Source organism: Ascaphus truei, chromosome 3 (assembly GCF_040206685.1).
Source record: "Ascaphus truei isolate aAscTru1 chromosome 3, aAscTru1.hap1, whole genome shotgun sequence".
Lineage (NCBI taxonomy): Eukaryota > Metazoa > Chordata > Amphibia > Anura > Ascaphidae > Ascaphus > Ascaphus truei.
Window position 1 is genome coordinate 321,253,355 of NC_134485.1, and position 27,919 is coordinate 321,281,273.

At 44.2% G+C, this 27,919-nt stretch overlaps 1 protein-coding gene across 10 annotated transcripts in view; it reads left to right on the top strand.

Annotated features, from left to right (window-relative positions):
* The first annotated feature begins 4,935 nt into the window (after window positions 1–4,935).
* The window catches only part of PRPF40B (pre-mRNA processing factor 40B), a 56,477-nt gene continuing 33,493 nt past the window's right edge, over window positions 4,936–27,919 (top strand). For 6 of the 10 annotated variants that reach the window (XR_012799942.1, XM_075591186.1, XM_075591185.1 and 3 more), the window contains exons 1-9: window positions 7,468–7,548; window positions 16,692–16,835; window positions 17,579–17,647; window positions 18,727–18,757; window positions 19,134–19,159; window positions 21,153–21,263; window positions 23,618–23,738; window positions 25,387–25,414; window positions 27,447–27,629. Coding sequence is in view for 9 of the 10 variants with exons in the window: in XM_075591186.1 (XP_075447301.1) it covers window positions 7,534–7,548; window positions 16,692–16,835; window positions 17,579–17,647; window positions 18,727–18,757; window positions 19,134–19,159; window positions 21,153–21,263; window positions 23,618–23,738; window positions 25,387–25,414; window positions 27,447–27,629 (728 nt within the window). In the remaining variant the exon portion in view is untranslated. Of the gene's footprint in view, window positions 4,973–5,866; window positions 6,224–7,467; window positions 7,549–16,691; window positions 16,836–17,578; window positions 17,648–18,726; window positions 18,758–19,133; window positions 19,160–21,152; window positions 21,264–23,617; window positions 23,739–25,386; window positions 25,415–27,446; window positions 27,630–27,919 lie in introns of those variants that run through there. The other 4 variants (XM_075591188.1, XM_075591192.1, XM_075591189.1 and 1 more) reach the window with 3 other exon arrangements.

The following is a 27,919-nucleotide window of genomic DNA, read 5'->3' on the forward strand; positions in this document are numbered from 1 at the left end:
GAGTTCTAGAAAGGATGATGGAGGATTATGGAATACACTTAATGGGTGAGTGACACGCTGTGCTCTAATACATGTGGGGACTGAATATTTGGCATCAGGACCCCAATTTATTGTTTTCAGCCTGATAAAGGGCCAACAGATATTGTTTGCTTTCAGCTACTTTAGTAAGCAATGTTAAAGCAGCAATTCCTACTTGGTTTTTAGTACCCTCCATTTTTATTACAGGATGGGAACCGGGGGTCCCCCATAAGATGAACAATGCTATTTTCTCGAGATACGTACCAGTGAATTTACTGAGTTTAAATCTCCATTCAGGGGAAACAAAATGGCCGCTAAATCTTGGGCCAACAGGAAGCCGCAACTTCATTGGTTGCAGCTTCCTACAGGGCAGCCATATAAATCCCCTTTTAAAAGCAGAAAGTAATACTGGTAACCTCATTTGCGGGGGGCCACTGGAGCTGAAAATAACAAGGTTCAGCTCTGGGGGACTCCCTTGTTCCACACCTGTAAAGAAGGGGATTTAGTTAGGGAGATTGCTGCTCTAAATCTGTAACTTCTAATCACCCGGGGCCCTGAGATGCAGGTCCCAAAATCTGTCTCGCAAGGGGCTAGAAGTGTGGGTGGGCAACACATAAAAACGTTGCAGTGACATTCAGTAATGTATCTGCTCCTCATCATTTAGGATTTGTTTAATAGCTTTTTGACGCAGCATTACAGGTGGCATTGATTTTTCTGTTCTAGGATTGAAGCAGGAGGTCTCCTGAGCTGAACCCCATTTATTCCAGCACCAGGGACCCCCTGCTTCCAGAGATACTTACCTCTGTAGGAGATACCGGTATCTCTGCAGCAAGGGAACTTGTGTGACTAACGAAATGGTGGCGTTAAAATGTCCTGCATCTTGCGGGCCAATACGAAGTCATGACATCATCCCTTGCGGCTTTCTATTGGCCCGCGTCACATGGGGCTTTAAACTGCACAGAGATACCGGCACCCGCTACCGAGGTAAGTATCTCTGGAAGCAGGGGGTACCCGGAGGTGAAATTAAAGAGTTCCGCTCCGGAGACCCCCGGCTTCTAACCAAAAAAAACAAAAAAAACAATATAACTTGTAGTGTTGTTTTAAATGGAGGGTTGGTAAAGACAGAACCCATTTAAAGGTGCATCTGTGTGTCTCACACATGTATCCCAAGCCTGTTTTCAAGTTTACAGGATTATTTAGATATCCACACCCAAGATCTGGATACCTGGAGTATAAACACTGTGTGATTGGGAAACGCCTGCGATATAAAGATGCATTCTTTATGCTGCAGACCAATTCTAGACAACAGTGATGGATACTATTTTGTTATGTAACCCCCTCTTAAACTCCCGATATATAATAATATGTGTATACTAGTGCGGGGGCCTGAGTCCCCCTCCCCTGTACCTGAGAGACACTATTCAGCCTGCAAAGCACCGGGCTGTTGTCAGGCAATGCAGCGGGCACGTAGCTTATGAGTAACAATGCTTTATAGGTAGGGAACAGAGGAATGCATTGACCTTCAATGTCAGGAGACCACAGGTAACAATTAGGAAAATCCCACATATAATACAATGACAGTCCTCGCTGCACCAATGTCCCAAAGTGTCACTTATTTAGTCCTGGTGGCCTGTCTGCTACCTCAAGGGCTCGTGTAGATTTGAGTGTGTTTACACTGTTGCAGGCCTGATACTTTACAAAGGATGTCGCTAGCTGAGCACTGAGAAAGGATACTCATTCGTTGTAGGAGATCCCCTAGATGTGTTCTCACTTTCTCCAGTAAATATCTCAGGAAGCAGGGTGTCCCAGGAGCTGAAATCAACACGGTTAAGCTTTGGAGACCCCCTGCTTTACACCTACGGGGGTGGGAGGGGGTCATTTTTTTGGGACACTAATGGTGCTTTAAATAACATAATATTATTTCCTGGCATTAAGCTTAACAGTAGTGAATATTTGTAATGGGAGTAAATCCTTGTCAATGTCAACGTGTTATTTGTCTTTAGTGAATACTGCGCTATTATTAATTTACCATTAACATCAATGTAACTAACTTAGCGAATCTGGCCCTAAGAGGATCCGGCTCTGCCGTGCCAGAGATATAGGTATAAAAAAAATAGGGATATCAGGTATTTCAAGAGGATTTGTGGGGGAGAGAGACAAGTGGATAGATAACGTCTCAAATTAGTGTGATTTGGGGGCACACAAATTGCATTTTAAAATGTGCACCCCTGACCAAGGAAGTTTGTCTTTCGAAACGCGTAGGGTTATCCTATCACTCTTGCAGCAGCCCGTGTCTCAACATAGCATTGCATTACAGCAGAGACTCAAGCCTGAAGGCTTTGAATTAGCTCACACCGGAACCGGCTTTTCCTCCTAAAATCTCGCCAGACCTGAGAGACAACTGTGAGTGGGATCCGACGACGGAGCACTCCGGGCTCAGAGTACACTCGCCATGGCCCGGCATGGGAGATGTCCAACGCCTGTGACAGTCAGAGGCATATGCCACAGACCAGTTGACAGTCTGACGTCAGCAGTTACCTTGCAGCAGATGTGCCAAGAGCAAGAGGGGATACTCTCTGACATTATCCACCGCCTGCTAATGCCTAGTAAGTAGGGCATTCACCTTAGTGCAGCAGGGTATCAGTAGGATATTTTGTATGGATTTAGTTTCCATTTGTTTTATCTATCAATTTTAATTAATGTATTTTTTATTCAGTAATTATCACCTGTTTTGTCTCTGAGGCTTCTACTTAGTTTAGTCTATTTTTGTTGTGTGTTTTTTTGTAGTTTGTGTCAATTGTCCCGATCACCCACAGTATTACGCTACGTGTGTTTTCTCCTCTATTTCATGCACTTGGTAATTCATTATTACCATCATCGTTGGACACTGCAAGGCCCTTTGTTGTGTCACACACCAACTCAGGCTTGGTCCCCACTGGCTACTGCAGCACTCGCTATGGGGGACAAGAGCTGCCTCTCAATAGGGCCGGGTGCACTGTGAGGGTGGGCTGCCGTGCTGCGCGTTTTTCAGACTCACATTAAAATTGTGAGTAGAAGTAGCGACTGAGCGCTAGGCCACGCCCCCGGCGGTTCAGCCAATGAGGGCAAACCTGCCAGGTGACGTCATGGCCGTGCCCCCGTCACGCCCCCTCCCCCCCCCTGTCCTTCCCCCTCCAGCTCACTGCAGACCGGGGTACTCGGCTGCACGCGCCACCAGCCTCGCAGGCGCGCGTGCAGCGCAGGCAGCGCAGGCTGTAGCCTAATGGTTGTATGTTTGTTTTACTTGTTAGATTAATCAGCATTGATAACATTGTCAATGTTACGTTAAGTGGTAAAGTGAACACAGGCGCAAACAAATAAAAAGTGGACACTGATAATAAGTGACTAATCAAACACTTAAATAAGTGACAAATGTGATCAAATTTAAGTAAATACAGTTTCACCCCCTGCTCTGGAACCCACTGGAAGGGGTAGTCTTCACTCTTCCCCCACAGTAACAGCAAAACACACAAAATCCACGGGGAGCATGGGGAGGAAACAAAAATAAATTTAAGTGCAGCAAAAAATAGCAATGTGGAAAAAACCTTCAATTGACTTGGCTCTAATGAATTGACTACTTACAAGATGTAAGAGTCAAATAGGCAGGGTTGACTCAAACGGTCAGAGGTAAGTGGATGATGCAGTTGTCATCAAAGTGGATCAGGTCCTCAGGATCACGTACCCCAATGTTGAGAGAAAAACTGGCATAGCACAGATCACTCGAGATAAAATAGCTTTATGACAATAAAATATTATACTCACATTCTAACAATACAAAACGGGCATATCACACTGCATTAGTGTAGGAAGACTTTAGCCAGCTGGCTCACCGTCCCGCAACGTTCCCCACTCTTCCACCTCAGCCTCCGGTCAGTGGAGCAGTGGAACAGCTGATCGGAGGCTCTGGAAGTGAAACAAGTGAAAGTGAAACAAGTAATGTTTTTTACTCTTCTATTGATTTTCATTGGAATTCCTTATCCCTACTTGGTTTTTGTCAGGGAGACAGTAGAAATATAAGATTTTTGCTTAGCTACCAGAACAGTGCACCTCCCCTGTCGTCGTCACCCCCCCCCCCTAAGAGAGATTAATCTATCTATCGATCTATCTATATTCATATATCTATAAACATGCAAATCGTGGTTAAAAAAATACACATACATCTATCTATATATAGATATATGCAAATAGATAGATGTATTTTTAATGCAGATTTGCATGTATGTATTTGCATGTATGTATATGTATGTATATATATATATATATATATATATATATATATATATATATATATATATATATATATATATATATATATATATATATATATATACTGAGTTAAGTTATGGTGAGTAAAAAAAGTGACAAAAACCCTCCACAGGAAAGCAAATATGCAAATACAACTGTATGAGCATACAGTTGTATTTGCGCATGTGTGTGTGTGTGTGTGTGTGTGTGTGTGTGTGTGTATGTGAATTTATATATTAAAAAAAAAAAATATATAAAATAATAAGTTGTGTGTGTGTATGTGCGCACACACACACACACACACACACACACACACACACACACACACACACACACACACACACACACACACACACACACACACACACACACACACACACACACACACACACACACACACACACACACACACACACACACACGTTGCATGTGGTTAAGGTGATCCTATACAGTGCATGTAACCCCCGCACTGCTGGAGAGCCTGCATGTCACAGCACTGGATGAGCCGCCTGCCTCTCTAGGGCTGAAGAAGTGGTACAATGATCGCAGGCTTCTGGCACAGTACATGTTACCCCCGACGCTCCGCCCCCAGCTCCCATCTCGACCAATGAGGGCGCCGCTTGTTGCAGGGGGCGGGGCCGGTCGGCGGCTGTCGGCTGGCGCAGGGATGGTAGCGGAGCTTTGTTTATCCCGGTCCCGGTTATCGTTGCGGGGAGGAAGGGGCAGGAGATAAGGGGCCGGGGGCAGGAGATGAGGGGCCGGGGGCAGGAAGTGGGGGAGGCGCAGGGGGCTGTTAGTACGACTCTGTGTGTTCAAATATATTATAGGGGGCAGGGGTGGGGGTATAACCTGGCATGGGGGCAGGGGTGGGGGTATAACCTGGCATGTAGGGTGCAGGGGTGGGGGTATATCCTTTCATGTAGGGGGGCAGGGGAGGGGGTATAACCTGGCATGTAGGGTGCAGGGGTGGGGGTATAACCTGGCATGTAGGGGGCAGGGGTGGGGGTATATCCTTTCATGTAGGGGGGCAGGGGAGGGGGTATAACCTGGCATGTAGGGGGGCAGGGGTGGGGGTATATCCTGGCATGTAGGGGGGCAGGGGTGGGGGTATATCCTGGCATGTAGGGGGGCAGGGGTGGGGGTATACCCTGGCATGGGGGCAGGGGTGGGGGTATAACCTGGCATGTAGTGGGCTGTGGTGGGGGTATAACCTGGCGTGGGGGTATAACCTGGCATGTAGTGGGCTGTGGTGGGGGTATAACCTGGCATGTAGGGGACAGGGGTGGGGGTATAACCTGGCATGTTGGGGGGCAGGGGTGGAGTTGGGATGGGGCTTTACATGTTCTAGTGGGGGAATTAGCTGTGAATGGGGAGGCATGACTGGACTAAAGGGGCATTACTTATTATAAGGAGGATATGGCTGAGGGCACAGTCGATATTCAGTGTTATAAATAGGGTATGGCTGGGGCACAGTTGGTATTTAGTGTTTTAAAGTGTATGGCTGGGGGCACAGTGGATATTCATTGTTATAAAGAGGGTATGGTTGAGGGCACAGTGAGTATTGTGTTATAAAGAGGCCATGGCTGGGGCACAGTGGGTATTCAGTGTAAAGAGGGCATGGCTGGGGCACAGTGGCTATTCAGTGTTATAAAGAGGGCATGGCTGGGGTACAGTGGGTATTCATTGTTATAAAGAGGGTATGGCTGGGGGCACAGTGTTATATTAAGCGTTGTAAAGAGGGCATGGCTGGGGCACAGTGGGTATTCAGTGTTATAAAGAGGGTATGCTGGGGGTATAGTGGGTATTCGTTGCTAGGGATGTGTAGGGGCAGGTTGGTGAGTTGCAATAAAGATAACAAACATACTAGGCAAAGTGGCACTGGCACTGAAGGCACAGTGGGTTATTACTTGGTATAAAGAGGGTACGACTGGAGACATGGGTATTGTTATATAAGGGATATGTCTGGAGGCACAGTGGGGTATTAATTATTATATAAGGAATATGTCTGGAGGCACTATGGGGTATTGTTATATTAGGGGTATGTTTGCACATATCTCAATTAGTTATTCATTGCCATAAAGGGGTATGTTCCAAAGGCACAGTGGTTTGTGTTCACTTGTTCCTATAAACATATCAAGATACGGATATGTTATACTTACTTGTGTACATCATTTAGAATCCTTAATAGAACCCTGTTAAAGGACACAGCGTTGGTGACTGGCATACTTTGAGTGTCACGTGTAACATTTTGAGGCTATATTTTACTTACTCGTGGCAGTCCCTGTGTCACTATAAATGGATTCACTCATTTTTTTTTAGGATTCTATTAAAAGACTAATTCTGTATCATACGTACCAATACAGTTTTACATGGCAGGGGTATACCGCATTAAGTCCTTCCATGCCAGAGGAAGCAGCAGCTCTGCAATGAATTGTTTGCCTGCTTGATAGCAAAGGAGCTAATAGATCCCTTTTAAAGTAGGGGTGCTCAACTCTAGTCGTCAAGCTCCCCTAACAGGTCAGTTTTCAGGATATACCTGCTTCAGCGCAGGTGGCTCAATCAGTCCCTTCTTCAGCACTTGTGGCTCAATCAGAGGCTCAATCATCTTTGAGCCACCTGTGCAGAAGCTGAGATCCTGAAAACTTGACCTGTTGGAGGGGTGGGGGGGGGGGGGGGGGGGGGTTTGAGGACTGGAGTTGAGCACCCCTGCGTTAAAGCACCATGAATTATAGTGGGCCAGTAATGTGCCAAATCAAAATCGATACTACCGTATACATGTGATCATCCCTAAAGGAGCTGTCTGAGATATTTATTTATACATTTCCTTTTTTTTTTTTTTAAATGACATTGTGTTTTTATGGATATGATCTGTTAATAGACATTTTATCGTGTCTACATTGTCCTTGATTTTGTAAAAATATCTCATACCTGCGTGTGTTTTCTTAGTATCTGAAGGGGTTTTGTGGCATTAAATAAAAGCATGTCATATGAAATAATGAGAGTTTTTCTGGAGGGGTTTTATATATATATATATATATATATATATATATATATATATATATATATATAAAAATATAATAGAAATCTCCAGCTTCACCCAGTGTTAGCCAGTGATTCACACGACTCTTGGCTGACATAAAATGTATACATTTTCTGTGTCCCCAGTCAGCACTAGACTCTGGAACAGCTCCTGCTGGGCAGGCGTCTCCTTTCCCCACCGCTCCTCCCCTGATGCCTCCACCTTTCGTAAGTGACCTTTTTACTCTTGTGAGTTGGTTTGTTTATTTTCAAATAATCATGTCTGCCGGCCTACGAGGCAGCGCGGTGATGTTTCCAAGTCAGTGACTTAAAAGCAAAGACTGATATGTTAGGTAGGCTGGAAGCCAATGGGAACTTCCAGCACAAAGGGTTATATCAGCATTTCGCTTGAACCAAGCAGAGGCGACTGCCTTGTTATTTCTGGGAGCCCTCCTAGTTCATTTGAATTTATTCAGGGAGCGTTTATGGCAACAAAAAAAAAAGTTGGCGTTGGCAGCAGCAACAGCAGCTGATTAGTGAGGGGAACTACTTAAAGACATATCAACATTCCTCTTATTTACAGGCACACCAGAAATGACAGATTTAGCAGTATTTTGATTTCCCAGGAAATTCTTTCTGAACCGAGGAGTTCTTTGATGGGAACAATCTGCATTTCTGCTCTGGGGGACCCACCTAGTTTAAGTATTTTTTTTTTTAATATATATTTTTTAAATAATAATTATAATATATATATATATATATATATATATATATATATATATATATATATATATATACAGTGCTTGACAAATCACCCAAAAATCTACTCGCCGAACCAAAAAATCTACTCGCCACCTAGTCCCGCCCCAACACCCCGCCTCTAGTCCCACCCCCAGACCCGCATTTAAAAAAACCATAAATGAAATAAATTGAATAAATTCCTAGTAAGAACATTCGTTTTTGACATAAGTTTATTTATTGTATTACATTATACTACAATTAGTCCTTGTGTGTGTGTGTGTATAAATGTCGAATCTAGAAAAAAAAGCCAGATGTGAAGGACTAGTTTCCTGCACCCCTTAACTAGTGCCTGGATGCCCCCGCTTTACAATATTTAAAGCAGCAATCCCGCCTGGGATCTTACCTGATCCGCAGACCCTCAATGTCCAGGTACCTCATTCCCGCAATGTTATGGAGAGTGAGACAGAGAGAGGGTGAGACAGAGAGAGGGTGAGACAGAGAGAGGGTGAGACAGAGAGAGGGTGAGACAGAGAGAGGGTGAGACAGAGAGAGGGTGAGACAGAGAGAGGGTGAGACAGAGAGAGGGTGAGACAGAGAGAGGGTGAGACAGAGAGAGGGTGAGACAGAGAGAAGGTGAGACAGACGGAGAGAGAGGGTGAGAGAGACGGAGAGAGAGGGTGAGAGAGACGGAGAGAGAGGGTGAGAGAGACGGAGAGAGAGACGGAGAGAGAGGGTGAGAGAGACGGAGAGAGAGGGTGAGAGAGACGGAGAGAGAGGGTGAGAGAGACGGAGAGAGAGGGTGAGAGAGACGGAGAGAGAGGGTGAGAGAGACGGAGAGAGAGGGTGAGAGAGACGGAGAGAGAGTGTGAGACGGAGAGAGAGTGTGAGACGGAGAGAGAGTGTGAGACGGAGAGAGAGTGTGAGACGGAGAGAGTGTGAGAGACGGAGAGGGTGAGAGACGGAGAGAGGGTGAGAGACGGAGAGAGGGTGAGAGACGGAGAGAGGGTGAGAGACGGAGAGAGGGTGACTGTGGGGGGATGGGTTGACTGGGTGGGGTGATTGGGGGTGTGGGGTGACTCGGTGGGGTGATTGGGGGGGTGGGGTGACTGACTGGTTGATTGGGTGGGGTGACGGGGTGTCTGACTGGGTGGGGATTACTGACTGTCTGACTGGGTGGGGTGACTGGGTGACTTGGCGACTGGGCAGGGGGTGGGATGACTGACATTTTACTGACTGGGTGGGGGGTATGACTGACTGGGTGGGGGGGGGTATGACTGACTGGGTGGGGGGGGGTATGACTGACTGGGTAGGGGGGGATATGACTGACTGGGTGTGGGGGGGGTATGACTGACTGGGTGGGGGGGTATTACTGACTTTATGACTGACTGGGTGGGGGGGTGACTTACTGACTGAGTGGATGGGTGACTGACTGGGTGGGTGGGTAGGTGACTGACTGGGTGGGTGACTGACTGGGTGGGTGGTGGGTGACTGACTGGGCGAGTGGGTAGGTGACTGACTGGGTGGGTGGTGGGTAGGTGACTGACTGGGTGGGTGGTGGGTAGGTGACTGACTGGGTGGGTGAATGGGTGGGTGGTTAGGTGACTGACTGACTGGGTGGGTGGGTAGGTGACTGACTGACTTTGGTAGGTGACTGACTGGGTGGGTAGGTGACTGACTGGGTGGGGGGATGACTGGGTGGGTGGGTAGGTGACTGACTGACTGGGTGGCTGGGTAGGTAGGTGGGTAGGTGACTAACTGACTGGGTGGGTGGGTGGGTAGGTGACTGACTTTGGTAGGTGACTGGGTGGGTAGGTGACTGACTGACTGGATGGGTGACTGACTGGGTAGGTAGGTGACTGACTGGGTGGGCGACTGACTGCCTGGGAGCATTTAGCCCCCCTCCCAGCCTGTCTCTCTCTTCTCCCCCCCGTCTCTCTCTCAGTCCTCTCCCCACTCCAGCCTGTCTCTCTCTCTGCTCTCTCCCCAGTCCAGCCTGTCTCCCCCTTGCATCTCTATTCACCCCCCCTCCTCCCCCAACTCCGTTCACCCCCCCCCCTTACCTCCGTTCACCCCCCCCTTACCTCCGTTCACCCCCCCCCCTTACCTCCATTCACCCCCCCCCCCCCTTACCTCCGTTCACTCCACCCTTGCATCACCGTTCACCTCTCCTGCACATCGCCCGCCCCGCGCGGCCTAAACGGGAGGCCGCAGCAAGAGCGGAGCGAGGCGCCTGCTGCAGGGGGGAATAGATCTGGGACCCGGCAGCCCGACATGGCGCTGGTGGCACCGGGTGTAAGTGTGCGTCCCCTCCCCCCCGGTACCTGCTCGGGCCCGGCCCACCGCAGCCTCCCGGTCCGGCAGAGGGTGGTGTGCGTCCCCTCCCCCCCGGTACCTGCTCGGGCCCGGCCCACTGCAGCCTCCCGGTCCGGCAGAGGGTGGTGTGCGTCCCCTCCCCCCCGGTACCTGCTCGGTCCCGGCCCACTGCAGCCTCCCGGAATAGCCGCCGCAGCAGCTCTGCAGGGGATGGTGTAAGTGTGCGTCCCCCCTTCCCCCGGTACCTGATCGGGCCCGGCACACCGCAGCCTCCCGTGATATAGCAGCCCCAGCTCTCACACACACACACCACACACACCACACACACCACACACACCACACACACCACACACACACTACAAGAAACGGAGCCGGGAGTCCCACTCACCAGAGGTATGTGGGTATCTGGGCCTGCGGGCGACATCGAGGTCTGCGGGTGACATCTGGGGGCATTGGGGGGGAAATTTAGTATGTGGGGGCATGCGGGGGACAGCCGGACGGGGACGCGCTGGATCCAGCAGTCAACTTTGCTTGCGCGCGCGCGCTGGGGACGGAAGTGAGAGCCCCTGGCAGCAAGCGGGGATCGTGGGCAGGGGAGGGGGGAGAGAGAGGCTGACCCAGAGCTGCCAGCCGGTCCTCTTCCCCACGTCAGACCAATCAGGGAGAGGAATTTTTTAATTATTTATTTAAAAAAAAATTTTTTGAAAATTTTGGCGCGAGCAGGGGAATTAATAGAGCCGCAGCACGGATCGCCAGTGGCCTAAATCCACTCGCAACGGGCGAGTTGTTATCATTATTTGTCGAGCACTGTATATATATATATATATATATATATATATAATATATATATAATATATATATATATATATATATATATATATATATATATATATATATATATATATAAAACACACAAAAAAGGAAGTTGCTCAACACCTAATATTAAAGGTTAACTCAAGCCCTTAAATTAATGCTGACTATAGGGGTAAAATAAAATATAAACCCCAAATAAAATCAGTTAAAGAAGGTATAGAGCTTGATGGTGCTAGGGGATAATAACAACTATATAGAACACACAAATGAAAAAGACAAAGACAATCCCCTTGTTAGCGCTCTAAATTACACCTAAAGAAAATCTACTAATAAAGATTATATTGCAAGAACCAGATGCACTGCCGAGTCAGAAAAATGAACAAGATTTTATTAGAATAACAGCAAGACACACTAACTTAAAAACATGTTTTTTCATGTATATTCATTTGCATGTCTTAGACAGGTCTGCAACCCTGTCTTTCACCATTATCACCCAGCAAACAGCACTTCCACTGCAGCAAGGGATTCTGGGAAATGAAATGCATGCTCACATTACATGAGCAACCCTTAGTCAATGCATGCTGCTTTAAACACAGCTTTTAAGCAAGGACTTGGAAGATGCAAAGTCAGTTAACCCACTCACAGACATGTTTCAACCTTGATGGGTCTCATCAGTGTGAGGTTGGCTTACTGACATTTGCTCAAATGAGATAAGAGTAGGTAATCACCACGAATGAATATACAGGAATATTTACAGTTGCTTTATGCTTTACTGTGGAGGGTTTTAGTCACTTTTTTTACCCACCATAACCTTAATAGTCGTGGTGATTACCTACTCTTATCTCATTTGAGCAAATGTCAGTAAGCCAACCTCACACTGATGAGACCCATCAAGGTTGAAACATGTCTGTGAGTGGGTTAACTGACTTTGCATCTCCCAAGTCCTTGCTTAAAAGCTGTGTTTAAAGCAGCATGCATTGACTAAGGGTTGCTCATGTAATGTGAGCATGAGATAAAAAGTGGCACTGTGTGCTCATTTGCATGTCATTTCCCAGAATCCCTTGCTGCAGTGGAAGTGCTGTTTGCTGGGTGATAATGGTGAAAGACAGGGTTGCAGACCTGTCTAAGACATGCAAATGAATATACAAGAATATTTACAGTTGCTTTATGCTTTACTGTGGAGGGTTTTAGTCACTTTTTTTACCCACCATAACCTTAATAGTCATATATATATATATATATATATATATATATATATATATATATATATATATATATATACTGACACAAACAAAGAGTAGCGCTTATGAGTGTGAATAAGTGATTGGATTAATGTGCTAAAAAGTACATGTAATATAAATGAGCTAGATAGTGAAAGTGCAATATCAAAACCAACAATAATACTTATTAATTGAATCAAACCAATCACATGAATTAAACAGATGAATTATCCAGTTCAGAAAACAGTCCGTATGGAGGCGGTCAAGCTTCTTTCGTGATCCTGCCTGATCACAAACACCTACAAAAAAACAAAAGAAGCGCCAGCTCCATAGCATAATACTGTAAAAATTGGAAAGTTTTTTCAAACATGGAGTAGTCATCAGGACCTATACTCACATGGTGGGTAAAATACACAATTGTTTGAGACAATCTGTAACTGCAGGTAAACACTGGTGTGACAGGCAGACAGGTAGCCAGGGACGTAAGGTCAAATAAACCAGATATTAGAGATGATGAAAAGTCATTGGTAAGTCTCTCTCAGTCACCAAAGGTACCTCCCAATGGAGCCAATCCCAGCTGCACCACAGCGCTGCTCCCACCAGCTATGTAGTGCACTTTGCAATGTGCCCCTGGTACAGGAACTACCTCCTCGATCGGGCTCTCCACGAAGTAACCAGGCTGCTTGTGCTTAGCCCGCCGCAAGCAATGGCGGCGCCACGAGGAGTAGGGAAAGGTAGCCGGGATGTGTGGTAGATCCTGGAAATTGCGTGTCAGACCTCAGTCCTGGGCAGACCCCGCATGTCGTCCGTGCGACACTGCGCGATGACGTCACACGTCCTACGCGTTTCGTCACAGTAAGTGACTTTCTCAAGGATAGATGATTGCACAAGAAGGGCTAGTATATATAGCATGGCATGCCTAGCTTAATTGAATACATACAGCTGCAATCAATCTGTGTTGTGACTAAATGTGTATGTTCAAATGGGTATATAACAAAATGTGAACATTAAAGGGAACATAGACATTGAAAAGACCGTCATGATGAACAGACAAATAATATAAGAGCATGTATTAATGTATAGGTATAAATACACATAAACACAAATACATGCTTACCACGCCAATAGTGTGTGCTCTATGATAAAAAACTTAAAATAGTTTAAATCTATAATTGTATACTAATAAAAATAATAATAAAAATGTGATAAATAACTAAACTTTTAAAAGGTTAAAAGAGCGACAAAAAATAAAACATGGAGTGGAAGGCTGGGTGGGAAGGAGACTTGATAATAAATACAAGCTAATCCAGCATGAGAGAGATACAGTAGGATACAGTATATGGGTGTGTGTCCTGGCATGCACGCCCATATGAGTGTACGCGCTCCATGGCACTCAGCTGTACCTGGAGACAAACCTGGCAACAATATGAATTGAAATGTTAGAAACCATTAAATTACAGAAATGGTGCATGGAGAAGCAAGATCAGAAAGGATGATGATCACACTAGAATGCTTGTGTCTAGGCACTCGTTGAGTCCCAGTGGAGCCAATCTACCTAAACAGTAGATCCAGTAGGACTCACGAATGCATAGTGTTTTGAACCTGATACAATATATATATATATATATCTCAAAGATCAAAAAAAATCTGCAGCACTAACCAGTAGTTGTCAAGGTTTAATTCATCTACCAAGCATCAAAGGGAAAGTACAAGAATAGTGGAGCGAGGTTTCAGATCTCCCGGTCCTTTATCAAGCCCTAGGCCCCTCGTCCTTTAATTTAACCCTTTGAGTGTCGTAGGGGCCAGTGCTACAGCCCCACCGGCACTCACACTCACACTCACTCTATATGCACTGGTGATGCAACCAAAGGAAGGAGTCCTTCCGTTCCACGTCCGTATATATATCACGTGGTGTGCAGAACGCGATGTCCCCAACAAAATGTAGCAGAGACTTTATGACATCATGGGGCCCCTGAGTCGCCAGACCCCATGAATTAATAGCTGAGTCTAAAGGGCACCCAAAGGGTAAAGTCACTAGTTGTGAAATTTGCAGATTTGACATTTGATTCAAACTCCGAGTCGAGCTTTGGAATACATTTTCGAACCCAAACGAAAATCGAGCCAAATGTTTTCAAACTTTTTTTCATGTTTTTAGTTTGTGTTTTTCACTTTATTAAAATGGTTCAACTTTAAAAAAAAACATTTTTGTATAATTTCGACCAACAATCTGCAAATGTTTTTATTTTGTTCCCATCAAGTTATAAAAACCCAAAGCCAAAACAAAATGAGTTTTGACAAAACGAAAACATTGAAAATATTTAGATCCACAACAGAAACAAAAACCTAAATGCAGAATCTGTTTTTAGAATTAAATCCACTTTTAGGGGCTTATTCGATATCCGCAGAGTTTCAGCTGAAAAACAACCCAATCGGCTGCTACAGTGGACATAGACTAAATCCCTTAGTGTTCAGGGCTTCCTCCCATCCAGAAATCCTCACCAAGTCTTTCCTACATGTGGCCTCTAAACTATAATGTGCATCCACTGACCTCATAATACCCTTTGGAATAACAAGCATCTCGGGCAATTTAAAACAGAACCTGTTTAATCAGGGAGGAGGAGCGGCTCAGTGAGTAATGACACTGACTGGCACTGAGAGTTTGAAGCTTGGGAACCTGGTTCAATTCCTGGTGTTGGCTCCTTGTGACCTTGGGCAAGTCACTTTATCTCCCTGTGCCTCAGGCACCAAAAACATAGATTGTAAGCTCAACGGGGCAGGGACTGTGCCTGCAAAATGTCTCTGTAAAGTGCTATGTAAAAAACTAGCAGCACTATACAAGAACATATTATTATTATTATTATTAATCCAAATGGCAGTAAAAAGCAGGAGAGAAAAATTAAATGTTCTGTTTAGTCTCCAACATGTAAAAAGAATAATAAAGCTGCCAATGGCCACTGCCTTGTAAGAAGTTAAAGGGAAAGTATCAGGCGGTTCACAGCTACCGTAGGGGCACAAAACTGGTCGCCAAACGCAATCAAATAAAAAGGTTCTTTAATCAGAAAGTCTTATAGCTCAGTGGTAATGCTCCAGGCCATTAACAGAGTGGACCAGGGTTCGATTCCTGGCTGGGATGTTTATTTATGTACTTAATAAACAACCTTTTTATTTGATTGCGTTTGGCAACCAGTTTTGTGCCCCTACGGTAGCTGTGAAACGCCTGATACTTTCCCTTTAACTGCTATTACCATTGGCTGGAGCACGCTTCTCTGCGCACCTGATCGGCAACACCGCCATCATCACTCTGGAGCTTGAACCCGGCGAGTCAACACCGTGAGTACTCCTCTCTCTGGGGATCTGTGATTGTGTAGGAGACGCCGGGTTTGTGAGGGCAGTGGCGGAGGGCAGTGGCGGCCAGCCGCATCGGGTTCCCACGCAGGGGACACGGCTTGACTGCCTTGTCGGGCTCTCCCTACCACACTCTAGCCCCTTCCCGTTGGTCAGTCTCATATACACAGTCTCACTCACTTACATGCCTATAATGGATGTTTTATTGGGACACTGATCGGGAGCGCATTTAAAGATTCATTTACATATTTCTCTTTTGATACGTTGTGGATATTATATGTGCACGATTTGCAGCATCAGTCTTTTCGGCGTTTACTCTCGGATATCCTCTGCCTTGTAAGAAGAAATCCTGATATGCACATTTCACAGTAACGCAAAGGATGACTTGAACGGCGAGCTTTTCATGGCAGGAATTCCTTTAAATCTATCTTTTCTTTTATATCTGTACGAAGAAACAGGTTCTCATTCCCTTGTATTTAATGTTTATACTGCAAAGAGCTGTGTTGCATACATGGTGGATGGTATTTATAAATGTAATCATATATAACCTTTTCTACTAGATGTAATATTTGTATCCTTACCTATGTTCAATAGCTTTTCAAATTCAGGCCTATCCACAAAGAACACAGCAATAAATATTATGGAATATACAACGTTTACAGTGTTCCTTAAGCCACAATTAATAGCAACTCTGAATTGACACTTTTTTTCAGCTTTGAAAACCTGTAAAGTCCCCTTACCATAGATATTTTATTAACGCATTGGTAATTAGCACTTATCATTGACACATTTGACAGTGTTCCACAGATTAATTGAAAGCATGGGGCAATTTGCACACTACTACACAGAGTATATTTGACACAATTAGCCACACTTGAGTGTCTTCCCTTGGTTGGTCCCTTCTAAATGACGAGTCATTGTGTTTCTTTTGTATTACAGATGCCACCACCAGGACTTCCACCTCCTTTCCCACCAATTGGGATGCCACCAATTGGGCAGAGACCTCCAGCAATGCCCCCGATTCCACATGCCATGATGCCACCCATGATACCTCCCATGGCTGTCCCACCCCCCCTGGGACAGGTAAGGGAACAGGTACTCCTGAACGTACCCCCAATTAACCTGCACAGTCACTACTGGGTCTGTCAAGTCATTAATGTTTAAAATAATAAACATTGTAATATTCATTTTAATTTATATCGCCTTTCTGGCTTAAAGCGTTTTGGAATTATATTTTACAGACATTGTTCTCAAACATATTTTGGCTGCTTTATAGGTAAAACACAGATGTAATGTTCCCATTTTTTAAGGCCTGAGTTAAAATTGTTTGTATGCATTCACATTGATTTCTATAATTTTGACAAACGTGGTCGAGGTGCAAGTTCTTTGGAGTACCTGAGTAGGATTGTATGTTGTTATCACAGGGTGAAATCATGCTAGCACATATCTGTCCTGCAGTGATTGTTACTTGTATTAAATACCCATACCAGAGCATTTTGTCATATTGCAACTCACATCTAAATGTATATTTCTAAGTAAAGTATTTTAATACACAAGCTTATATGTGATCTTCACACTGTGTCTAATATCACACACCTGTAATTAAGTATTCATAATATTGTTTCTTTCTCTTCTTTGGGGGCTACTGCATTGAGCAGAGCGTCAGAGCTGCTAATACTCCCCTCGGGAGTAGTGTAATGATTCTCCATGTTAGCATAAGTGCACAAGTGTCTCTGCAAACCATCTCATCCCATACCATTGCCTTAACCACTATTCTGATTTTTACCTTTGCTCCTCACTCATTCTATATTTTATTCACTATCAAGCTTCCACGTCTGGTGCCTCCCTTAATGCCAGCTATGATGCTACCAGCTGTGACATCCAATCCCACTACAGTGAGTAACTCTGACATTAACTAATGTAGCTTTCAACCTACTGTACTTTCATCCGACTTTGTCCACTGGTTTCACTCTGCAATTTCTTCTTCCAATGCTTTCTGTATGTCTCCTGTTTCTCTCTGTAAAATTATTCCATGGATAAATCGCTGTCAAAATAAAGGTTTTGGATCTTACCACACTCCTTTTAGATATTTGTAGTGGCTGTCCTTTTTCTTTGTAAGGTGCAGGCAGTTGAAGAGTGGCCGGGATCCCACTTCTGCCACGTAGTTACACTTGAATCTGGATATCTTCTTGCCGCACTGTTCTAATAAAGTCTGACACCAGATAAATATGGTGTAAATATTTCACTCGAGGAAGGGAGATCCCCGAAACTTTGTGCGTTTGCAACCTGCAAATAAAGCACTTTATTATACTATAATGTCTGGTGTCAGACTTTGTTAGAACAGTGCGGCAAGAAGATATCATGTTTCATGGATAAATCGCTGGGGATAACTGCTCTTTCTTCAAGTAGCACATGAATGAGTTCACTAATAGAAGATAATTGTTTTTATAGGTGCACTCAATCTCGCAAACATGCCAATTATTCTAATACTATTAGTTAGCTATTCAGATGTCCACCTAACTGTTTTGTGAATAGCCCTATAATGGAAGTCCTAAATCACTCTAATGTGAAGTTGCTGTCACTAAATATAGTTGCAGCACCTTCAAATTTGAGTGGCATAAGACTTACTTTTCGGTTATTCAGTAAACGGCTGTAGGATTTGGCAATTGCTGTTTAGTGGATGGCTGCCACTGTGCTTTATCCCCAGCCCTTTGATAGACGTTTAGTACATATGCTTTTGCCATGACATAGAGTGACTGAAAGGGTAAAGTGCCTTGCACGGTTCTAGATTGTTGACATCCAGGGAGCATGGAGATCACGCTCCGCACAGCTCTCGGTTTTGGCTCAAGGGTGGAAAACCCAGTAGTGAGGTGATCCAATACTTGCCCGTCTATCCTCACAATGATGGTTGTGGTTTCACTCGAAGGCCAAGATCCATGGTGCACGAATAATACTTTGACTTTTCTCTTGGCAGGCGGCTGCTCCAGGAGCAGAGTCTGTGAGCTGTGAGTATCCCGTTATGGCGGGAGTATAGGAGGGCCATGGGGAAGAGGTTGCCTGTAGTTTAGCTCAGTGACTATTTCTAGGACATGATTTGAGTGGTTCTTGTGGATGTGCCTCTTAAACTCTTTCCCTGCTGTTGGTCAGTTGCCCTCATATTGTGGGAGAAGTGAACCCCTCTTTATTTATAGAGGGAATTGCACTGTTTTGCAAAGCATTGCTTACCTCTCTATTAGGAAAGGGGTTCATTTCCCAGCAGTGTTTGCACCGCTCTTCCGTTCCTTCTCACTGCTTTGCTCCTTCTTCCGCTCTAGTTTTTGTTTTACGGACCTTGAAAACTCAGTATTTTTTTTTTTCACGTGTCATTATTTTGTTTTCCAGCGTCAGTGACTCAGCCAGCTCCCACAGTGAGTAGCTAGACATTTCTCTTAACGTTTCCCGCCCTATAAATCTTTAACAACACCTGTTAATGCAACAGTGCCGGCGACCACTTGTTACATTACAGCAGAAGAAAAGGTTTTCCGTCCTTAATAAGTGGCATTGCCTCTTGCCGTTGTTGTTTCCCCCCGTATTGTTTGTTTCAATAGACGCAGCGGTTGCTTACCTTTAAGGCAATATAATTACTGTACCTAAGCTGGCTTTCGATCCGTTCTCCCGTGATCGATCGGCAAAGATCCTGCTCGCAAGGTTCCCAATAGGCCGCCGGTTTCAAAAGTGGAAGTGCTGGGGCTTCCTAATTAGTTGCTATAGCAACCCGAGGAAGCGTAATAGATGAAAGCTCATTAAGAAGGGCATAGATACTAACGTTGAGGTACAATAAAAGCCGGAAGGTATTAGCGCCATGGTGCTCTATATCATGCTCGTGAAAAGTGCACTTGTGCACATATCCAACTTTTATTCTCTCTGCCTGTCTCCGTGTCAAATGTGGGAAAGTAGGTAATCAGGGGAGTAAGGGGCAGGGCTGTGCTTTTCCCAGAAAAACAGAAACCGCAGATTTTATTAAAGAGTCTAATTGCAGTGCAGACTCTCTCAATAGTTTTAACGATTGTACTTTGTACCATCAAACTCATACAAACCTCAAAACAAACACAATATGTTCTACTTCTATAAGGGACAACTAGGGCACATACATATCCAGTGGAATAATGCTGCAGAAATGCCATTTTCAAATCTCCCCAGCCCCCCCCCCCCCCAAATTGTTAGTTTTTCACAATGGGAAATGAGATGTATGAAAATAAAATCCATATTTGCACTTGGTTAGTGGGATTGCACCTTAAAAAGAAAAAAAAGATCAAAACATATTCTTAGATGGTTCCCAGATTAGCAATCCAAGAATATATGTTTTGGCATTGCAAAGCCATGAGACACCTTCTGGCCCATCAACTCGATATGGGCCTTAATGTCTCAAGCAGTGCTCTAAGGTGTCTTAGTGTCTTCATTTAATACCTAGGAGTCTGTCTTGATCCATTCTCATTTGTATTTCACATTGATAAAATGGTTTCTTCAGTCTGTGCCAAACTAGGTACTTAGAACTGAAATAAATCCTACCTAAAACACTGGGCAAAGTGAAATATTGTTCAGCAGGTGTTATTGCCTATCATTAACTATACTGACACTGGTCCCTATACAATATGCTTTGATGCTGCCTTTCCCGGCCTCACAGCACATTGAAAAAGGTCCTTGTGTATGGTACATCTTCTCAGACTCACTTCAGTCTCTCTCATTCTGTATATTGGTTTGCCCTCTTATGCCATTATAACACCGCTGGCTGTGATATGCTTGCTGAAATAGGTTGGCAACCACTGAAATACATCCTGATTATTATACAAAAACATCCTTGATATGTTACTCAACTAAATGAGCAGTTTGCTACTTCTGGCGCAACCAAAAACTTACTGACTACCCCTCACCCCCCCCCCCCCACTCCCCAAAGTCTAGTTAGTGTTCCTAGGACAGAAGCTGGTTGTTCTTCCTTCTCACATCCGGCCCCTCCGTTTTGGAACATTTTACCAGACCCCCTCAGCATTCAGTTGTGTGTTCTACTTTTATAATGCCCCCTCGGTGCTAATTTCCTAAACGTCTCTCAGCACGATGTTGGATTCTAAATAGCACCGAGAGTTAAATTGTTACACTCCACAAAGCAGAAGGGGGGGTGGGGAGGTTCTCCTGAAATAGTTGACAACAATGGAAATAAATGCAGTGCAAATTATGTTGCACTATTCTAATATTCTTTAATAAATGTTTCTAACCGTCTCCATTTATCCGTCAAACCTGTACGTGCTGAAGGTTACAGCGGGCGACAGCGCAACTGCTCAGGACATTCCTAAAAAAAAAGTTTTTGTGTAGAGCGAGTTACTGCTTTTTCCTGCCATTTCCAGACACATTTGCTTGTTTTAATAGAAGTCCCTGTGGAGCGAGCACAAGGCTCCCGACGGCCGCACCTACTTCTACAACACCGACACCAAACAATCCACGTGGGAGAAGCCAGATGAGCTGAAGTCCAAAGCAGAGGTGAGACGCCTCTGACTTCACTGACTAGCACAGGTCTGGTAAAGGGGAATCCCTTGTGCGTGTGAGGCTTGTGTGCTATGTTGCAGTTACTAGCTAATGCAAATCTAGTACAGTAGTATGAAGCAAACTACTAAAGATCTTGCCGTGCTTACGCATTTGAGGTCACAGCTTACTCACTATAATAGCACACTATACAGTGAGTGATACAGTGAGTGAGGAGGTTGTCAAGTTTAGATTTTCACATTCACTTAAATAATCACTTCAACATATTTATTTTCAGTGATGTGACTGTTACAATATTTGATTTGTTCAAATAGCAATGCTGTGAAGAAGTTGACTGGGCTACAAAGTTTATATCGTGGACGTCTTCTTCAACACCACTTTTAGTGCCATCGTGGGTGGTTACAGTTGAAAAATACATTTTCAGGGGCTAAGAAAATGATGTATTGCAAAGCTTGTAATTGGGCTGACATACATCCTCCTTAAAGCAGCAATACGACCCCCCCACACTTCTTTCCACCTTATTTGTATATGTGAAGCACGCGACAATGTAGAATTCTGCATTCTTACCTGAGCTCGCAATCATTTGGTGCTCCTGTTATACATCTGTCAAAATCCTGATTGCTTACCTAGCGAAATGGCCGCTTTCTAAGGGCTTGTACATAGTAGGCGTGTGCGCGACTGAGCGTGTGATGTCACGTGCGCCTGCTACACAGGCGATCCGTGGCCTGTGGGGTCTGGTCAGGAGGAGACGCGACCAAAAGCAGCTCTAATTCCATGTTTGGGGGCGTGCCCGTGACATCACGTGAGCGGTTCGCCCTCATTGGCTGAACCGCGCACGTGACCCGGCTGTCGCGCGGCAAAAATCAAAAGATTTTGTCTCGCGAACAATTGGTAACGCTCGTGCACGCGCGCTTTATGGCCGCGGGCATTGCCTTACAGGCCTTTGTGAGATTATACTCGGCGCTGGCGTGCGCGACAAACACAAATGGCATAATCCCTATGCGGCCGGCCCTAGTGCGCGCACGACGGAGCACGATGGCGCGACCGAGATTTGAAAAGACAAAAAATGTTTGTCTTTTCAAGCGTGGCCGCGTGACGTGTAGCGTCTAGTGAGCGGTTCAGCCAATGAGGGCGAGCCAGCTAGGGGGCTCATCCGCCACGCCTCCCCAATCTCCTGCAGCCAAGTTCACTCATAGCTGGGGCTGTGCGGTCCATCGGGCGCGTGCGGAAGTAAGGACTATAATCTTAGCCTTACTATTGCCGCGGGCTAACTTTGTGCTGTAGTTTGTGTAATGCTGCCACTGATATGTAACATTATATTAGTAAGTGTAACACATTATTGTCACAGCTTTCAGAGTGATAGACAGTCTCCTGTTTGGAATACAGCCACAGATCTATTTGTGATACTTTGTTGCCAAAGGACAGAACTCCGTAAGGTGTGTGTAAGAGCCTGTTTCAAAAGAGGAATTTGATAGGACTTTCTAAATGGTTGCTGTAGCAACCGAAGGAGGATCAGAACATTCAAAAAAATTATTAAAAATGGCATTAGGAGTTAAAAAAATGCAAACCGTATTATCTAATACTACAGAACGAATTAAATAAAAACATATAAGATTGTTCACACTTTGCTGCTTTAAACATGAGCTTATTAGAGCACAAGATGAGAAATCTAGACTTATTTTACGGACGTAAAAGAACTTTTAGTATGTATGACCCATTACTGCCACCATTAGCTAACTGACTCCTGAAGTCGCTATTACAAAGAAAAGGCATGCCAAGGATTTGTCCTCTCCTAAGAATGATACAGTAGTTTACTTTATTCATAGGTTGTAGTCTAATGTTATTTGTGAAACAAAGTCACAAATAAATAAAGAGGGAATGTATACAGTCAGTATACTAAATACTAAACTAAAATAGTTTTTCTTTTCTTGGCTGGAGTCTGCTCCACATGTAACTTGTCCACTTGCTAAACAGCTGCCTTCTATATGACACAAATCAGTAGTCAGGGGCATTTATGCCACGTCTGGTTTGGGGGAAATTATTAATGCAACAAACAGGGTAAAAAGCCAGAGTCCCCGACGTAGAACTTTATACGGACATCATTATAATGTGTGCGTCTGTTTATTCCTACTGTACCCAACCCCCCAGGTAACAGGATAGGGCTGAAAGCAGTGAGCATTACAAAATACATTAGAGATGCATGTTTAAAATGCCTCTGGAAGCATCCGTTTTACAGCATGAAGCTGTATTGCATCCATTTATACATTCGCCCCAAATGGACTTGTCCACTTCAAAGACACCACCGTTAGCTGCCTTCTGCTCCCTTGGTGATTACTTTGTATTCTCCTCAGCTTCTTCTCTCCCAGTGTTCCTGGAAGGCGTTTAAATCTGACACAGGAAAATCCTATTATTACAACTCTCAGACCAAGGAGTCGCGCTGGACCAAGCCCAAAGACCTGGAGGAACTGGAGGGTGAGACATTTGCAGCAACTAGAAGCGCTGGGTTGGGTTGGTGGCTTTTGGACTCCTGGTTCTGCCCTATAAATACTGTAATGTGTTTATTTTGTTAGTCACATTTAAAAAGTGCTTTCATGCCACTTTCCTTCTTTTCATCATAAACACATTTCCAGTTGTAGCATTGCTTGTTCAGTTGTTATGTGCCTGTGTAAATGAATGTTTGCAAAGTAGGAGTAGCCACATGCAGGTGATGCCTCAAATACATCTTAGGGACTCCTCATTCTTTAAATATGATGTACTATAGACAAAAGAAAAATGCAGAGGACCAGATTGTATTACATAAAAGGTCCACAAAATATGGACCAGAAGATTAAAAACAACACAGCAATATAAAATAGAACTTACAAGAAGTGTAGGTGTATTCAGGAGGGGAGATGGGAGAAGCAATGCTGCAGAGTACTGCCAATGTTTAAGTTCGGATCATGATGTCTGTCAGCTGTATGGAACTATATATATATATATATATATATATATATATATATATATATATATATATATATATATATATATATAGTTGATGTAGAAAATAACACCAACCACATATACAGTACCATAAATTGAAATGAATATATATTGACATACATGAGTACAACATTTATATAAAAAGAAGTCGTCTTCAACCACCTAGAGATATATGTGTAACAAAAACATAGAAGTAACAAAGAAAAAGAGAATGGATACAGAGATCATAGTCATAACACTGCAGAATGTAATTTATCTTTAAAAAGGTGTTAACATATTCATTAAATCCTCCTGGGAATTTCGATTGGAAGGTATAAATCCAATATCGTTCTCTTTCTAATAGACACAGATCTGTGTTCCCCAGACTTTTAGATGGTACTATTGTTTCAGTACCCATGCATTTTGCCTTGCTAGGATCACCATGATGTACAGATCTTAAATGACTCAATAAAGGTGTAAGAGGTTTATTCTTCTCTATAAACGTAGGAATGTTTTTAATATTTCTAAGGTGCTCAAGTATCCTAAGTTTTAAGTTCCTCTTAGTTTTTCCAATATATTGGAGTAGACAATCACATTGTATTAGATTAGACTACAAAGGATAAACCTGTGTATCTCATATATCTTTCCAATAATGGCAGAGGTTATATATTTATCTGTTGGCTTGTGTTGACATATTTTGCATCTGCTACACTTATCGTTGCCTACTAGCCCTAGATGAGTTCTACGAGTACGGTGTTCTTTACTCTGGGATCTTAGCTGACTAGGAGCTAGTATTCCCTTCAGAGGTGGGACTTTCCTGAAGAGTATATCAGGTTTTGTTTTTACTGTAGCCAATGACGTGGAAAAATGGGATGGGGTGTGTGTATTGAGTTTCCAAAATGTGCGTCTTCATGCTTAGCAATTTGTTTGCATGTGTGTTAAATGTTAGAAACTTGTGGTCTATACATCACATTATAATACAGTTGTCATGTCATTTTTTTTTTACTAACCGTTTCCATTAACAATCAACAAAATAGGTGGGAGGTTGACTAATGCTAAGATGCATGTTTAAAATGCACGTGTTTGTAGCAGTGAACGTAAGGCTGCAAGAGTGTACCATTTACTCTGTGCTATGGAACTAACACCTCTGTTTCCTTTCCAGTTTTGATAAAGCAAGAGGAGGCAGCTGGGTAAGTCCTGGGAAAAAATATAGACAGGGCAGGAGAGCATGGGAAAACATACACCTGGGAGGAGGAAGGTGACAGGAAGGGGTGAATAATGGCAAGAGAGAGGTGGATCAGTAATGGAACATAGGATATAGAGCTATTTGGAATGAACCCCTTTACTGCTAAAGATGTCCACAAAACATTACTCTGCAATGCACCGCCGACCTCTCCCACATAAGAATCTTAAGCAGCAGTAACACCTACTTAGCCACTTGGTATATAGTGGCCTTGTCTATCCCTAGAGGTACTTACATGAATCATGGTACCCTGATCCCTTGCTCAATATGAGACTGTAAACATCAGGGGCGCACAGAACAGCAGGCTACAGGGGTTTCACTAATGCGTGTTCTATCTACCACTAGGCGGTACCTTGAATACCTGGTGATGGGAGGCTTCTAATGTGCACCATTCACAATATAAACTTCCAATCTGTAGAAAAAAAGAACTTTACTGGTTACCCATGAAGCACTAAGGGTCAGATTGGAGCGGTTTCTATGACCTGGGCAACTCCAGTCCTCAAGGGCCACCAACAGGTCAGGTTTTCACGATATCCTTGCTTCAGCACAGGTGGTGCAGTTGAAGACTGAGCCACCTGTGCCGAAGCAGGGATATCCTGAAAACCTGACCCGTTGGTGGCCCTTGAGGACTGGAGTTGGCCACCCCTGATATACAGCATATGCGGATACATCCTCAGTGACTCCCTTTCATTTGGCACGGCTCCTTTATCGGTGACATATTTATGGGATTATGTTTCGTTGATTGGTGTCTTTTAATCAAAACCTGCACGTACTAAGAAAACCCAATTTCAAAATGGACATGTAAAACATGGCAAGATAAATCTTGAAGCGGTTGCACTTTTATTAGCTTCTCTCTTTTGTGTGATGTCACTGGGTGTCGAACCGGACCTGCCCATTCCAAGGCAAAGTGTCCTCCCCTGTCCTGTTTTATCTGAGAGAGGAAGACACAATCTCTTGCTCCAAGGGATTTCTGCTTTTCAGTGTCCCCGCAAAAAAGAACACCTTTTAGTAAAAAAACCAAACTGATGTTTGTTTTTGCTTTTAGTTTGTTTCAATTTATATAAGTACATCAATTACATTTATAGAAGGTTTTTAAAAAAAAAATTTTTTAGCAACATATTCTTTGTAAGATAAGTGGGACCTCCCCTTTACAGACGTACTGTTGCTTAGCTACGTACACATGTAGCAAGACTCCCTGTTCCCAGGGGCCGCGGTCCTAGAAGCAAAAGTTGTCCGCGGTCGTGCTGCGGGGGGGTTCGTGCCTCCGAATGGAACCCCTCTCACAATGTTAATTCTCCAGTGCTGCGACCCCCACGGTCACGTGACCCCGGCTGTCACCGAGCTTAGCTACATCTGTGTGTATTGTACCTGCAGTAAAAAGGATAGCAGCAAACTCAATATGCAAATCTTTGCTCCATTTGTAGCGTTTGCTTCAGAGGTCTTAAACGGCTCCATAACACATTTGAAACACTTTAACAGATAGAAGTGGACACGTCATAAATGCTGCTTTTGTTATGGGCTATTTAGAGGCTCACCCCTAAGTAAGAACATCATGCTGTAATGAGTCTAATCTGCACTGACAACAATTCATATTAGATGTATAGATAGAATACCACGAGTGTGTTTGCATGACTTTCACAGGTCCCCCCAACCTGCTTCATTCACCTCTTTATCACATCATGCAGTGGTTAGGCTGCAGACAAGGATTCTGGGTAGTGACATGCAAAAGCGCACCCAGTGAGCGTGCCACTTTTAATTCCTACTCATTATATTTTAAATAATTGAAATGATGATGAAAAGTAACTCCTATTGCTCCATATACAGTATGTACTCCCCAATGACAATGAGAGGTGCCTGTTCTAAATATTTCTCCCAGCATCAATTTAATGCAGAAACGAAGCCGCCGAAGTGAGATTACATATCTACAGTATGGTAAGTTCCTGGATAGACTGTGACCTGGCATCTGTTCTCCTTTCCAGCATTGAACACGAAAACCAGTCGGCTGCCACCAGCCCGTCAACTGCAGCTTCCTCAGACACAGAAATGGCCCCCACGGAGGAGCTGACTCTCTCCCAGCCCATTATGCCGGAGCCCATTGACACGGCTGAGATAGAAGCACCACAGGATGATGCTGCTGTGTACCAGAGAGATGTGTTTAATAGGTAATACAAGTGCAGGGGGTGGCAAGTGGCATCTCTAGCATCATAGGGTGTGAGGTGTAGAACTCTGAAGGTGGAGAAATGAGTTTAAGACCCGCTTCATGTGATCTCTGCCAATTCTATTAACCCTTTAATGCTATTGTTACATACACGCTTTACCCATATATGTGTGTCTGTGTGTAAGGGTTTAACAACTAGCCCCTCAGTTGTTCCACTCACCTTCCCGCAGGGCACAATCAGTGAGCACTCCCCAACTAAACACGGTAACATTATAGCCCAATTACACTGCCACG